Source organism: Pezoporus flaviventris, unplaced genomic scaffold (genome assembly GCF_033815535.1).
Source record: "Pezoporus flaviventris isolate CSIRO_AGI_PZ_B2104156 unplaced genomic scaffold, CSIRO_AGI_Pfla_v1 ptg000030l, whole genome shotgun sequence".
NCBI classification, from domain to species: domain Eukaryota; kingdom Metazoa; phylum Chordata; class Aves; order Psittaciformes; family Psittacidae; genus Pezoporus; species Pezoporus flaviventris.
This window is the reverse complement of record NW_026892578.1, coordinates 5,301,623-5,317,537: the sequence shown is the minus strand read 5'-3', so window position 1 is coordinate 5,317,537 and position 15,915 is coordinate 5,301,623. Positions and strand designations below refer to the sequence as shown.

The 15,915-nt window shown below is 39.2% G+C and overlaps 1 protein-coding gene across 2 annotated transcripts in view; it reads left to right on the top strand.

Moving 5' to 3' along the window:
• Window positions 1-617: 617 nt before the first annotated feature.
• The window catches only part of PPP2R3B (protein phosphatase 2 regulatory subunit B''beta), a 48,379-nt gene continuing 33,081 nt past the window's right edge, over window positions 618-15,915 (top strand). The window contains exons 1-2 of one of the 2 annotated variants that reach the window (XM_061459794.1): window positions 618-636; window positions 2,348-2,794. In XM_061459794.1, the coding sequence (XP_061315778.1) occupies window positions 2,447-2,794 (348 nt within the window). In that variant the 5' untranslated portion in view covers window positions 618-636; window positions 2,348-2,446. Of the gene's footprint in view, window positions 637-2,346; window positions 2,795-15,915 lie in introns of those variants that run through there. The other variant, XM_061459795.1, reaches the window with a different exon arrangement.

Sequence of the window (15,915 nt, the reverse complement as noted above, 5' to 3'; positions counted from 1 at the left end):
AAGTAACAAGTGACAGAACAACAGGAAACAGCCTCAAGCTGCACCAGGGGAGGTTTAGACTGCATATTTGGAAAAATTTCTTCACCAAAAGGGTGGTCAGGCATTGGCACAGGCTGCCCAGGGCAGTGGTGGAATCACTGTCCCTGGAAGTGTTCAGGAACTGTGCAGATGAGTGCCTCAGTGACATGGTTTAGTGGTGGCCTTGACACTGCTGGGGTAACGGTTGGTACTTTCCCAGCCTCGTTGATTCTGTGATTCCTACACTGAGGCAGAGGCCAACCTCGGTGCGCACGGGAAGGGGCTGTGCCCACCGCCATCCCGCCACCGTGACCGAGGCGGACTCTCAGACCCACGGCCAAACCGGCCCCACCGCAACGGCTGCCGGGAAGGCAAGGGGTTAACGAACCGATCACCACAACCCTCCGCCGCGACGAACGCCACGGAGCACGCAGAAAACGCCGCGCCCCCCTTCCTTCAGCGCCCCGCCCCGCCTCGTTACCATAGTGACCATACGCCGCGTCTCCGGCGGGGAGGAAGAGGTGAACTCTCGCGAGGCGCAGACGCGCTGGGCAGGCCGGAAGGAGGCGCCGGTTTGAAGGCAGCGGCGGGAGGGGCGGTGTGGTACGGTACGGTACGGTACAGTACAGGTGAGTGGTGGCGGTGGTCTCACCCGTGTCCTTCGTATCCCTCCTTGGGCTCGCTTGTTGCCTCCAAGCTGCGGGGGAAGGGCTTGTCCCTCCGCCCGAGCGCCTGCCAACAACCGTCTCCGGGGGTGCGGAGCGAGCGTGTGGTGGCAGCCTTTCCCCTCCCGTTCCCGGGGCGGCGGCGTCCTCCTCCTCGTCCCGCCCAGGTGGCACGGCTGCTCCGCGCTGTTTCCCTCTCACCTTCCCCTCCCCTAGTTGTCCGGTCCGCGGGGACGGGGCTAGTCGGTGCCACACCGCGACTGGTTCCGAGCCCGCCGCTTTTGTGTAGCCCGCGGGAGACCTTTCTGCGCCGGGCCACTGCGTCTGCCGCCCAGGAGGTGCCAGCTAGTGCCGGCGGGCACCCGTTGCCTTCTGGCCCAGGAACACGCTGCCTGACGCTCTCTGACACAGCTGTAAGCGCTGTCAAAGCGCTGATCTGAAAAACAAGTGGAACAACGCGACCTTTAATTTCAGTAACAGAATAACTTAACTGTTAAGTTATTAAACACAAAGGTTTTAGAAGTTTAACTGGTGCAGTATTACAGGACTTACAGTTCTGCCATGGGATAAAGACTGCCCAGGGGGGTTATGGAGTCTACCTCTGGAGACATTCAAAATCTGCCTGGATCGAAGTGTTCCTGTGTAACCTGCTCTAGATGGCCCTGCCTCAGCAGAGGGGTTGAACCATGTGATTTTCAGCAGTCCCTTCCAACCATAACGATTCTGTGATCTTTGCTGCCTTCTACATACAGATCAAATATTGATGAAGTCTTAAAAAAAAAAAAAACAAAACCAAACCAAAACCAGAAGGAAGAATAGGGTTTAGTTAAACTGTACCAGATCAGTAAGTAATTTGATTGCAGAGATTATGATAGTAACTTGTGTTCTGTTCTCAATATTCTGCTCCAGTTCTCTGTCTCTCTAAAGCAATATATATTCTCTTTGTTTCAGGTGAGCAACTGAACCTGAAATCATACCAGCCCAATTCTTGAGTCACATCAGGTTTCATATTGACTTTAAAAGACTGTAAAAATGAATGTCAGATCAGTTCTTAAAATATCAAATGACTGTGTGATACCAAGTGGGTAGGCAAATCAAATCCTGAGGAAGGATCTTGGGAATTCAGCTGGATATCACTCATGTGGGATTGCATCTTGTGCTGCAACATGCAATGCAAGATTTTAAATCAGAAGCACAAACTTCAGAATAAAAATTAAGCCTTCACTCCTATCTCTCAGTCCCTTGACTGAAAGGCTTGCTTCTTACGTCTCAATTGTACTGTCACAAAGGCTTTGCATAAACTGCTTAGACATTTAGTTCTTAGCAGGCTCAATCATAAGTATCTTTGAGGCTATTTGTCATAATAACTGTAGTTTTTTAACACATATGCTTGGAGAACATTTGTTGGGTAACTCTTTGAGAAAGTCTGAGTGCAGCTTCTTTCTCTCCAGTCTCCATCATTTCCACACTATGTTTTTAAAGGAAATAATCATCTGGATTTGACTCTGATTGTTTAATTGCTTATGCTTACAAAATGTTGTAGTCACATGTTAGCATGTATCTCAACTCCTGTTGCTAGGTTGAGGAAATAAATATCAACACTGTAAATCTTAAAAATGGTTAAAAAAAAAGAATTAAATTATAGCATTTTTCTTAACAGGAAGCTTGGAGTATGTGGAACACTGAGAGTCAAGTGGAATAAGTAGATCATTGCCAAACCTTTATTTTGAATTTGACCCAGCAAAAAGGGAAACTGCTAGAAAATGTCACCTGGGAAAGTTCTGCAACCTGTACTGAAAATGAAGGTGGATGAACTCTTCTTGTGCTGGTTGAGTCAGCCTGCAACTCAGATGACACTAAAGGACTGCTTGAGAAGAATCAAGAATGAGGAAAAAACAGAGATTGGTAGTGGAGATTCGGGAAATGGTAAAAATGAGAGGTTCACTAATAAAAATTCCAGTTCCAAGCAATGCATATTTGGAGATACCAGATTACCTTTGATGTCTTTCAGTCCTCCTCAAGTTTCTAATACTCTTCCATTGGCAACTCCAGCCAACCCAAGGAATACCTCTAATGTTAGAGCAACACGTCGATCCTCAGGAAGCAGAGTAGTAAGTTTGTTTCTTTCTTATTAGACCTATTTGTGTAAATGGAAGTGAAGTTTGTGTTTATAGTATTGGCAAACCCTGCAAGTAATAAGTTTCTCCACAGGAGGTGGCCAAATTGGAATGAAGCAGCAGCATTGACCATAAAATGTCAATGCTTGTGTGTCATCGGGGCTAATGGCTAGGTGGTCGAAGCTTCCAAAAGACTCTCCTGGCTCCTTGCAGCTCTGTTGCTTTTTATGAGTGCCTGACACAAAATGAAAAATGAGACACAAAAAGAAAAATGCCTTTTTTTTTTCCTATTTCCAATTTTTTTCTATCAAGAGCAATATTGTCCTTGTTCTTTAAAACTGAAGAGTGGAAGGCATCTTAAAAATTCCATATCCAGTACAGCTGATTGGATATGTTATGTCTACCCAGGTTTTCAGCTGTAATTTCAAACATCATGCAATAGTGAGCTGTGTTGCAACTAATTTACATGTTATGTTTGCTTCAGTGTATGCAGCATAGGTAAGGAAAAGTCAAAATGTGATTGTTGCTTTCCAGAGTATTGCCTCTCCTATGCAATAAGGCTATGTCATTTCTTAGTAGGCATGAACAAACTGGAAGATTGTGGACAAACTGGAAGACAGTGGAAAAGCTAGAAATAGCCTTGTAATTAAAAAGTAGCTTTCAATAATATCCTTGTGTCTACTGAGCAGTGCCCGGTGTGGGAAAGGACCCATATTTAAAGTTGAAGAAAGAGAAATAATTGTAAAAGACAAAATTTTGATAGATGGGTCAGACAGCCATGATTAACCAGATGTCATTTATGAAATACATGTCACACTTTATATTAAAATAAAAATCTATCATTCTATCAGATGTGGTAGTTTACAAAGGCTATTTAGTCTACTAAATAGATCCCAGTTGCTGGATACCTCTTGTTTAACTTTTGCCAGAGGTAACTCAAAGCAAGTGTTGATGCTTCAGATGCCACACTTTAAATAAGCTCTTCTACTGTTAAATGAGGCCCTTTCATTGTTAAATGCAGTCTAATGGTGGATAAATGTAAGTCCCTGTGTTTCGTTGCACAGTTATTTTTATAACACACTGTCTTGACTGCAAATATTCCTTTGTCTAATGATACCAGGCACTATTGTTGGTACAAGACTCAAATTTGTCTCCACTGAATCTGCATATTAACAAAGTAATTGTTTTTGTACTGCATGGTACGCTCAGTGCTTCCTTTCTAAGGAACAATGCCCTCTATGCAAGAATGACGCCCCTGCCCCCAACCTGAGATTTTGTTTAAACTTGCAGTTCAGTTCAATCTAATTTCTAGCCCTTTTCATAACTTGTAAAACCAAAACTGGATAGAGAATTATGTGGTCACTGACAAAACTAAACATTGCATATAGGATCTGCGTTATATCAAAAGAGTTAAGAGGAAAGCTTTTTCTGCTGTAGGGCTATAAGTTTATATAATTTAATAACACTGCTAGGTGGTCATCTCTCCCAATCACTTTACATATGTTGGTATCTAACTAGTACACTGGCCAAACCTTCTGGTGTCTCAGGGATCCCTGTTTAGGTTGGTAAGGGTAGAGAGGTTAGAGCTGAGGATGTTTAAGAGTATCAGTTACTTCTTGTTTGTTATTGGTGTGTGTTGAATGTACATACTTAACCTTTTGACTTGAAGGAGTAGCAACATGACTACTGTTTTGCACTAAAACATTTAATCTGAAGTGCTGTTGTCTTTGTAAATATGAATTTTCAAATCTAGCTTGACAACTTGAAGTGCCCATCTTTTACTGTCAAGACACCACACTTCCAGTCTGTAATTTGTTGTATACTAATAGGGACTTGTATTTTAAGTGTTATCACTAGCTAGACAGCAGGGCATGACATTTGATTTACTTATTTCTTTACTTTGTTCCTGTCATTTTGTTTCCTGTTCTAGTGAATGCGGAAAGTTAGCAGATGCTCAGTTTATTCGTTTGTCGGATAAAAGGAAGCAAAGGGAGAGCTTCCATTAAAAGCCTCTGTTACTTGATGTACTTAATTGCAAACTCATGTACTGTATTTCATGTTGTGTATCTTGGCTGGTCACCTTAAGTAGATTTTGTAAAAAGAAGTAGAAGAGATTAATGAAGAGAAAATTCTTAATTGGAATTGTCTGTATTGTGCTGAGAGAGCACCTAGAGGGTTAGGCTGTTGTTTGGTTGGGTTTTTTTAATAAGGAGGTGGGCAGGGGGAAGTTACCAAGCAATCAGAAATTTATTTATGGCTTTATTATTCAGCTAAACTGAAGCTTCATCCAGAAGTTTCCTAATCTTTAAGGAAGCATAAATAACATTTGGAGCAGGCATCAACACTTAAGATCTTAAGATACCACCGAGAGTTCTGCCATGACAGTGTATTTTCTCATGGAAAGCAAAATATACCCCTTCTCCTACATCCAGAAACTACCTACTGCAGTGTAAAAAGTAATGTAGCTGGTTTTGTCCACTTAATCATGGCTCACAGATCACACCACAATGTTTTTACCCATGTCATTTGACTTTGAGGTCCTCGTGTCATTTCTGTAAATGGAAGAAAATATTTCCAATAGCTTTTAAGAAAAAACAACAAACCAACACCAAAAGAAAACCCCAAAACAATAGACACCCCCCCCCAAAAAAAAAACAACAAACAAAAACCCAACCAACCAAAAAAACCCCAAAACAAACAAAAAAACCCAACTTGTACTGTAGGTCTTACTGGTATTACTGTAGGTTATACCAGTGTGAATTATAAATAGCACCCCTAGAAAATGGTAGAAGTTAATGTGTTCAACTCTGTGTGCCTGAGGGTGATATTAGGAGCGGTGGTATTTTTACATACAGCTATAAAGAGCTGGAAAATTATTTCTTTTAGGACTATATAAGTCAGCTTCGGCATTTTTTTATTAAATCTTTTCTTACTGTATACAGGAATTCTCATAATACAGTGTACAAACAGTAAACTCATTTTGACAGGATACATTTTCATTATTACTGAGATGAATCACTACATTTGATTATGGATAAGGTTGCTGTACACCTTTCCCTGTTTCTTAAAATGTTCCTGCAAATTTTTTGCAGGACACAAAACAATAAAGATGATAACAGAAAGCTGCCATCCTCTGGTTTACCAAGTAGCAAGTATGAATGTGCAGGAAACCACGTTTTCATGCTTCAGGTTTCTCTGCTTGTCAGAAAAACATGTTTTGCAGAATGGGAAGCGTTCTTGGAAGACTAGTCTTGAAACTAATCAGATATTTGATCTTTTAACACTTTAAACAGTAGCTTATGAGCAAAACAAGTTGGTGTTCTGATGGCAGTTGTTAAACAGCATTAAAAGTACTGCAGATAGCTACTGTATTTAAGGAGATCTCTTCCTCTTTTTCAGAGGTTAGGTTGTAATTAAAGTTTGAGGCTTATGTTTTTATGCAAAATTCAGAAGTTGCCACGTGGTTTTGGCTGAAACACTAGTGCCTTGTCAGAGGAGAATTTGCTGTCTTTCAACATAGTTGAAGCCACTCTCCACTGATCAGCAAGTCCAAAGTAATTTGGATCAGATAATGAAAGAACCTACATGGTCTTTATGTTAAAGATGAACAAAAAGAGCTACTTCAAACAGGAATTTGTTCATTTGGACAGGGCACTTAAAGCCAGGTTCTGGAAAAACACAACTTCAGAATAAACTGTTTGCTTAATCCACACATACATTTTGAAATCTAGACAGAACTCTACCATGAAGACTTCATCTTGTAGTGCAACTGAAAACAAAACAGTGTTTATGTAGGGGTTTTTTTTTCCTCTAGGGGAGGTACTTCCCTTCACTTGCATGGTGTTGCTCACAGCGAGGTCGGTGTCTGACTGCATTCATTGTACAAACACTGTAATAGAAAAGTTCTGGTCATCTTTGTTATGCGACGTGAAAGGCTTGCTAGCACTTGGCATTCTGCAAGTAGGCTTGTGATTTGTATGCACTAAATGTGTTAAAATAACAAAATCAGAGGCCTAAGAAAATCTCAACATTTAACTCTTTAATATTTTGTGAATATATTGTTGTAAAGAAAGGACATTCTAGAGCTGTAACTTTCAAGCTTGAACAATAGCTTTCTTCTAACCCTTAACACTACTGTACATGGATTTAACATTGTTTCTGGCACTCTAGATTATCTTAAACATATGGGGTATACACAGTTGTACACTGTTCATCACCTTGTCAGAAATACCAGGCCTCAAGGACTAAAAGGTGCCGCAGGCAAGATGTTTAATCCTAACCAGCTGGTGTGCAAGGCATCTGGGGAAACAATTCACAGAATTCCCTATGGGCATTTTGGGGGGTGGTGCTGCAGGGAGAATGTGATGTGATCTGAAATGCTTCAAAGTTATTTTCTGTTTCTCTTCAGGGTCAACCTTTGATATAAAGGTACTTCTCAGATTGATTTCTGTATATCCTTGGCTTGATAAGCGTGCTGTTCCTGCTTGTTATCCCCTGACAATTAATTAAAGCTCATTGTCCCATATTTCTATAATTTGAATTTTTTTTACTACTTTCCTATATTGCTGCATAGCTTTATTCATCACTACCATTCTTGCCAAATTTTTGTTACTGTTGATTCAAATGAAGTGATACTATTAGAATCTATTTTAGTTTAAAGGGAGGCTAGAATGAAACCTGTTAAGGTAGACAGAAGTTTGAGCATAATAATAACAGTTCCTTTTTGGAACAAGTAAGTTCTGAGGACTTGAGTTAAAGGGTAGGTATCTAGGCTTATACCTCATCCATTAGACTGGTATGGAAGGCCATCTCCACGTTCTGCAGGTGTACTGTAAGTTGTGGTTTTTAGGGGTGACTGCCTTATAGCAGCAAGGAGAGAAAATATGTTCATAAATCATCAGAAAAGTAAGAAGGAATGACCGTTTGAATCCTGCCAGCTTTTCACTTCAGTGGTTATTAAGCTTTGATGTTGATCTTGACATTTCAAGTGTGTAGTCTTGTATGTTGTCTGTGTCTGAATTCCTACCTTGTATACCTTAGTAGTAAAAGCAATGTTAACTAAGTCTGGGTTATATAAGCAGTATGAGCATTTTCCTGCACTCCACGTTACACTGTGAAGGGCTGAGTGTGGTCTAGCACATACACTCCCTAACTGTGTTATGCAAAACTAGTGTTAATAGTGCTGTGTCGCATCACTAACTGGGGAGGATGGTGGACTTGGCTTCCAACTCAAGCCCATGACTTAAAGGCAGACTGTAAATAACCTGGTATCAAACTGATGTACTTTAACGATGATAACAAGGTACTATGACAGATGTCAGCACTACTGTGTTCACAATAAAACTCCTTCTATGGTGCCAACAAAGGAAGGGCAGCCAGAAGTTCATAGTAAGGTCTGGAAGAGTGCAGCTATATGTTTTCCTAGAAAACCATTATTAGTTTCAAGTGTAGTGAAATAACAGTAGTCAGCATAAGTAGCATGGTAGTACATTTCATTGCTGTTAAGCTTTGCTGGACTGAACAGCTTGGAACAAAAGAATCGTTATGCTGATTAGAGAACTAGCTATTCATTTTCTGTATAAATGAGACTGAAAGTTATCCATTGTTGTAGCTTTTTGGTAGTGCTCCTTATTCTAACAGCATCTTATGCCCTGGGATATAAATGTTACACTTTTCTTAGCAGTAGTATCAATTCTGTTTGCACATTGTGCTTTGTTAGAAGAAACAGTGATCTTTTGTCCTCTTTCAAAGTGGCAGTTGCACTTGAAACTCGTAAGTATTTCTTATCATTACACCCAGTCTTGAGAGGTTTGGGTATTTCTAGTGCTGAAAAACTGAATTCAGAATTCTGTGTAGTTTTCTTCAAATTTAAATTTCACCTGAATCCTGGCACAAGGCAAATTCAAATATTTGGATGAAATTTATTAACCATAGGCACTCCTTCCTGTGTAACTCAAAAGCAAACAAAAAAAAAGTTCATACCTGTATGAGATCATTACTTCTAGTTTCTTCTTTCTTCTCTCTGCTCAATCTTTCAAAATAGTTAAGCTTAATTATAGATTTACATCAGTCATTTAAACAGTTCATTCTTTTAACAGGTGGTCAGTCTGGGAGGAAACAGCTCTCTTTATTCCCTTCAGTGATGCTTGAGAACCCATCTTATATTTTTTAGAACCTCTCCATCTGCTCTACACTTACTCTGCCAGCAAGAAATACACTTGAGGCCAGAAGTATGTATGGGTTTACTTCAGTACAAAGTCATTAATGCAGATCATCCAGTGAACTAGTTTGTCCACTGAAAGACCCAGTCAATGACTGCACAAAATTTTTCAGCAAGCAATGTTACAAGAAAAATCTATAAAATACAAATGATAATATCCTGTGGCCAAGTCTTGGAAATTTGGAAGCTTTGCACATACAACTGTCTTGAAAGACTGAATGAAAGGCAACTTAAGTAGTTGCATTGGTTTGAGAATACATACCTCTAAGTTGTCTTATTACTAAAGTCTTATTTCATCATGTGTAGTCGTTGCTCCTTTAGTTATCATACTGGATGCTAAAGTTCAGTCAGTTACCAGTGACCAGGTGCTTTGCTCTGCCTTCTTCCTTTGCATTGTTCTTTACCACTACACCCTGTTTGGAAGTACATGACTTTTCATTTAGCTTTGCAGAAACCAGTATAGTTTCTGTTGCCTCTCCAGTTCCTGTATAAGTAATGATGTCACACTGATACATGATCAATGCAGTCATATTAGTTCAAGAGTCTCTGTAGAAGTTCTACCATAAATCCCACTGTTGGTTGGTGAATTACGATTTGTGATCTTACTGACCTGTAGAATAGGTCTGTATCATAAACTTCCCAATTTGTTGGTTTTGCTTTAAGATCTTCAGGGAGGGAAATCTCAAGTGGAAGTATAACCAAGAAGCTGACCTGCAGCTGTCACAGTCTCAAAATTATTGTCTTGTGATTTCAGGGACTAAATTACATGTTGTGTTAGCATGTGATGCTGGAATTAAAGTAGCAGTTGTGCTTTCATATACCAATCATTCTAGTTTTGGAAATAATGAAATTCCAAGATATAAACGTGGTTTTGAAAGAACTGATGATTTAGTTCATGTCAAACTGATGAAAGTACTGAACATCTGGTGTAACATTTAAGTAAGTTGCTGGACAGTTATAAAACATTGTCATTCATGTTCTTTATACCAGATTACTCTCAACTTCTAAACTAAGGTGACACAAAGTAAATAATAGCAATCTAGAAATGATTAAATATCAAAAATGGCCTGTGTGACTTTTCAAAGTTATGTAATTTTAGACTTATAAAAACTGCTGTCTCCTGTAGGAAAACCTCAGTGGCATTCTGAATCTGCCTGAACTGATTTTTCATTGCAACCTATTCTGCTCTTTAGAGTCTTCCTTTGGTAAAGTTACAAAATTTCTATTTTGTGGATTGCAGCTTCCTCTGTGCCTAGTATCTGTAGCATCACGGTTTATCTCAAATGTAAAAACCCAACATCTTATTAGACCAAGTGTGACTTTAATTTGTATAATCCATGCTAAATATTTTGCTTGTGCCTTACTCCATTTAATAGCCACCTCAGCAGCATCAATTTGGGTGTACCTGGTTTTCATGATCTGATGAATAGGGTTGTCTGAAGATCATGAATAGTAAATAGGCTCCATCTGTAGAAAACCATTCCAACAACCTGTTTCCATTAAATCTCTGTTCATGCTATACACAAGTGAATAAAATGTAAACTGATAATGTTTTCCTAGGATGGCAGAGAACATGAGAATTGTTCTGAAAGGAATATAAGCCATCCATTAACTGTCAGGCTTTTGGTTTTATAGTATCTAGTGTTGATGCTTGCTAAAGTTAGTCTGCCAGATGCAGTTAGCAATCTAAAAAGGCCTATGCTATGTCTTTGGAGTCCAGGAAATGTAATCATAGTAATGTAACATGTATCTTATCTTGTTTATGATCTGATAACAGGCCATGGTGTACTTACATAGCATTCTTTTGGTAATAAGCACAGAATCTGATCAGCCCATCCTTCCTGGGCTACCAACATGACCATATATATCACATCTAACTAGTGTCTTTTTGTTCACTGTCTTGCCCCCTAAAAATTCCATTCTTCCATCAACTGTGGAAAGGACCTCCAGGCATTGCTCTTTCTAATCCAAGAGTACTGGCATGCACATGCCAGACTTCCATGTTTTTTCATTGCCTGCATGTTCTATGGGGAAGGCATTGCATCTTCCAATTAAAAAAATAAATAAATAAATTCATATAGACCCAGATTTACGTGAACTTCTTTCCAAGACCAAAAAATCAGTTTCTTCCTGTGTGGGTAGATTTCTTAACTACAGTGACAACATCTAGCAGTTCCTTAGTAACTTAAATCAATTTGGGAAGCTGGTAGCCTGGCATGAGCATAACAACTCTATTCCTTGTGTGATCTAGACACTGTAGACTCCCTTGGGTTTTGTCAGTTTTACTGCTGAAAAGGGGTGACTCTCCATGGATGGATAGTAGTATTTTGTTATTCAGCTCATAAGTGCATTGTCCTCTTGCTCTCTTCCCATACAGAGCAGTTAGAAATGGGAAGTTAACAGCAAGAAGCAAGTTGGGTGTCTAAAGAACTGGGGAAAATGATCATTCGGGATCCTATTAAATCCCTGTCCTTATCCATCAGGGTAAGGAGAGATAGGTTTCAACTGTATGCATCCTTATTTCAGGATAGCCATGGGGTTTGGGAAATCAAAATAAAAATCAATATTTGTGAATTCAGTATTAAAAAATTGGTATCAGTGGGTTTCCCCCTTACTTCCAAGTGCATCACCTTGACAATAGATGCTAATATTCTTGATTGCATAGGCAGTTATATGGATAAAACAATTTTCTTTGCTACTTCCCATTTATTCTTCTCTTTTCCTATTCTTTAGACAGTTCAAGTTTTACAGTATCTGCTCTAATAAAATCCAAGGTCAGTAAATCATGCTTTGTACTGTAGTCTCCTAAGAAGGGAATGCTTTATTTATGCCATAATAGTGGAAAATAACATGCTTGGACAAATGAGACTTTAGTCCATTGCTATAAAGAGGTTTTCCCCTGCAAGGGCCTTTTTAAAGACTTGAGAGGGAGTTTTGGAATTCTTTCCAAAGAGAAGCACTAACATTTTTCATTTGTTTATTTATACCATGTCAACACTGGGCATTGCTATACATAGTGTTAAGCAGAAAGGTACTGCAGGTGCTACCAAGCCTGCCTAAGTTGTGCTTTCTCACTTTGTCAATCATAAATCAAATCTGACTGAGATGGACGTTGCCTTCTAATCTTTCTCCTCAATTTTTACTCAGTACTTTGAGATCCACAGGCTACTACTGGTCTGCAGTAATAAATTAAAGATCTGCAGGCTAATGTAAACAATGCATCTACTTAGTAAGCATTTGGTTTAGTGAAGTGCAATGTCACTTGCATCTAATGCAGTGCATTTTGCAGAAATTGAGTTATGTTTGTTAGAAGTTCGGTCTGAATGTGGACCTTTGATCTAAGTAATTAGGAACCAATTAATTATTAACCACTTAATATTTATGCAAATTGTGAAGCACATCTAGTTCCAGCATCTTCCAGTATATCAAAGGCCAGGTGGGGACTACCTGGTCTAGGAATAACTCTTAATTTTATTAAATAAGGGTGATAGTGTAGTCCACAATATTTTGTGAAGACTGGGGGGGAGAGGGAGAGGAGAAGAACCCAGCATTTCAGGAGTTTTGTTTGCTTGTTTTCTTTACCTAGCAAAGAACTATTGCTTTCATTTGTCTGCCTTTGAGTATGTTTATATAATCTCTTCCTTCTTTGCTGCCTCATAGTAGCTGTGTCTTATCAACAAGCATGGTTAGCTGCTTGACTTACATATATTCCTGAACTATTTGCTTCTATGAGTAATGCCTTTTTTCCACATTAAACAACTGAAATGTATCTTTAGTACTAAGTTAGTCATGCTGTTTCACCTTTTTTCTGTATTGAGAAAGATGCTACTTGCCTTACTTATCTTCTAACTGCTCTGTTCTGCCCCTCACTAATCAGTTACTTTTGGGAAGGGGTACACTAGTTGCGTAACCCTTTACACTGGCTGCTGTGGAGATATGACAGTTCTCTTTCCACAGTTAACCCAGGCGCCACTCTGGTTTCTACAGCATGGCAGGCTGAGGGATTCTGTTTGGTTACACACTTGCCACTGGGCTTGCTCTCATTTAGCCTTACTTAAACTGTCTCTAAAGGGCAAACATGCTTTCTGTCATCTTGGTTCACATGTTAGTGGGTTGAAGACTGAACCCCAGCAACTAAAGGTTTTGTGTGGCTGAATACATCTTACTACATATTTAACTTATTTTCTCGGAAGCTCTCTATAATACTGGGATGCTTTTTTTTCTCACAAAGACTTGACACTAGTTCTCCATAATCTCTTAAGACTTTACTGACAGTACATGGTCCTGACAAGAAATTACATTTTTGTAAGCAAATGCTTAAGGGTTTTTTGGGTATTCTTTAGGTTTCTGTTTCCTCCACATTACCCAAAATATTAGTGAATTAGCTCATATTTGTCTCACGTGTATTTTTTGTGTTATGTTACTTTTGTGTATGTTCAGATCTCTGTTAAAATGGTAAACTCTTTAGCTACAGTCCCTTGATTCAGATCCATTCATAGTGTTTATCTTTAGCTTTGTAAGGAAGCTCTGAGCATGCATCTTTCCCTCTGTTTGTTTAGCTAATAATAAGCTGCCAAGATACTTTAACAGCTTCATGGCTGGCATCCAGCACTTCACCCAGAAAAGGATTTTGCCTTAGCTTTCACTAGGGAGAATTAAAATTTAGAATAAATGTAACACTGTATCTGGACACTCCTAGTTCAAGATGGGTGGAAGCTGACTTTTCCCTTCTCTTGCACATAATTTATGACTGAAAAGGTTAAATCAGATTTTACGGGGGTTCCTGACCACATTGTTGTAAATGCTCAATCTCCTTAAATGTGGCAATACAAAACAATTTTCTGGTTAGATGGTGAAACTGAGGTGATTAATAGCTGCCAGTGTACTTACCTCTCACATTGTAGAGCAGCTAAATGCTTAATTGCATGTAGATTCTTCATAAATTGCAACCTGTGAAATTTTGACAACTATACCATGTGCAAGTATGTAAACAACCACTAGGTTTGAAACCAGACTAGTGACAATAGTGCTAAAACAATACCAGGATATGGGATTGACTTAACATCTCCCTCAGGCACTGAAGTAATATCATGACAATGCAATACAGAATATTCAAAATACTTAATATACTGATCAAGTTATGATGGACCCTGAGCTCCATCTGAAAAAAGGACAGAAATCTGTAGCTCTTTCCAACATTGAGTTCAGAACACTGATTTCTTACTAAGGCTTCTTCAGCAGGTTCAGGTAAACTGGAAGTCCAGTCTTTTAGGTTAGCTCTCCATGTGGCAGTCAGTCATCTTTGTGACATACTCCTCAAACAAGACTGTGACTGTAATAGTGAATGGGAGTGCATCACCTGGTGAAACGGGGTGAAATAGAAACAATTTAGGTGAGAAAATACCTTTCCTTATTTTAAGCAAGGCCTGTTTTGCTTAATCTGAAATGCAGTCTGCCTTGCAATACAACCTTCCTGACCTTCCTCCCCAGCCATCTTTGTCTGGAATGGTTATCTGTTGCCAGAGTAGGATTCTTCTCCCACTCTTAACACTTCAGTCCTTCATCTCAAGTTCCAGGCAGGGTGCTGTTGTGTGCTGTGCGCCTAGCTCCCCACTGGCTTCCCTGTATCCTAAGGGTTATCACAGGTTAGTTGATTTGATCTTCCTAAAAGACACTGAGTGACCGCCAGTTTTGCTTACTGCAGTTTGATAGCCAACCACAACATGTCTGACTCTTGCCCTGCCAATTCCTTTTTTGTTCTCCTGCTTCCGAAAGAAATAAATATCTTCATAACAAGTCACAGTAAAGAAGCAGGAGGAGGAGATGGGAACTGGATACAAAATTTAAAAAAAAACCAAACAGGCTTCTAATTGTCATTTACTTTCTAACTGTCATAAACTAAGCAGGATTCAATTAAGACATCTCATGTTTCACTAATACTTTTTCACAGTTTCCTTTTCTTCTTAGTCACATGAGGATATTAACTGTGGGGTTTAATATACAGGTATGTGACAGAATGGGGCTATGAATGGATGAATAGGGCTAAAGATTATAGATAGTACAGCATGGGGTAAAATAATGCTGTCGACTAAGAAATCTTGAACATAGTGGTGAAAGAGTTGTTTTTTGTGTTTCTTGGGCTGTGTACATCTCTGTGTAATCAAGAAAACAGCCTATTTAAAGCATGAGGGATGAAAACAAGACTGGCCAGATCTTTCCTTTCATGCTACTCGTAACTAAACTTGTGCATGAACAAGGTACAGATAATAAATAGGCAACATACCAATCTTAAAGAATTTGGGGGTGTTAAGTGTTCATAGCTTGAACTGGAATAGAAAGAGTTGCTGTACTCATAGCTGTACTGGTGATACGTGAAAACAAACTTTATAAAAATAGCAGCATTTCCTAAAGACTTCTATGGTAAAGCTATACTCATATAAAATGTGAGAACTTCACCAGTTATCAATTAATATAACCTAAAACTGTAAAGGACAAAGGATAGAAGGTCACTTTAATTTCCACAAAAGCTTATCAGATTTCTGTTTCTGTGAAGAATATCACTGTGGAATAAAACATGGCCTCACATCCCACCCCCAATCAAATGTATTCGAGATTCAATAAACTGAAAACAGAGTGCTAGCTGAGTCTAACTTTAGTGCTCCTGAAATGTGACAGGTGTGCAATCTAGTATGTGGATGTAAATGTCTATAAAACCCCTATTTAAGAAAAAAAATAGAAAAAATGTGTCCTGTCAACCTTTTCCACATTTTGTTACACCATTGGTATTTCTACTGCCACTTTTCTGTAAAACATGATTTAAAGCAGCATTTCAGTGCGGTAACATTTGCCTCTTTTTCTGCTACTGCTTTTCTGCCTTAGCATTTGAATTATTACT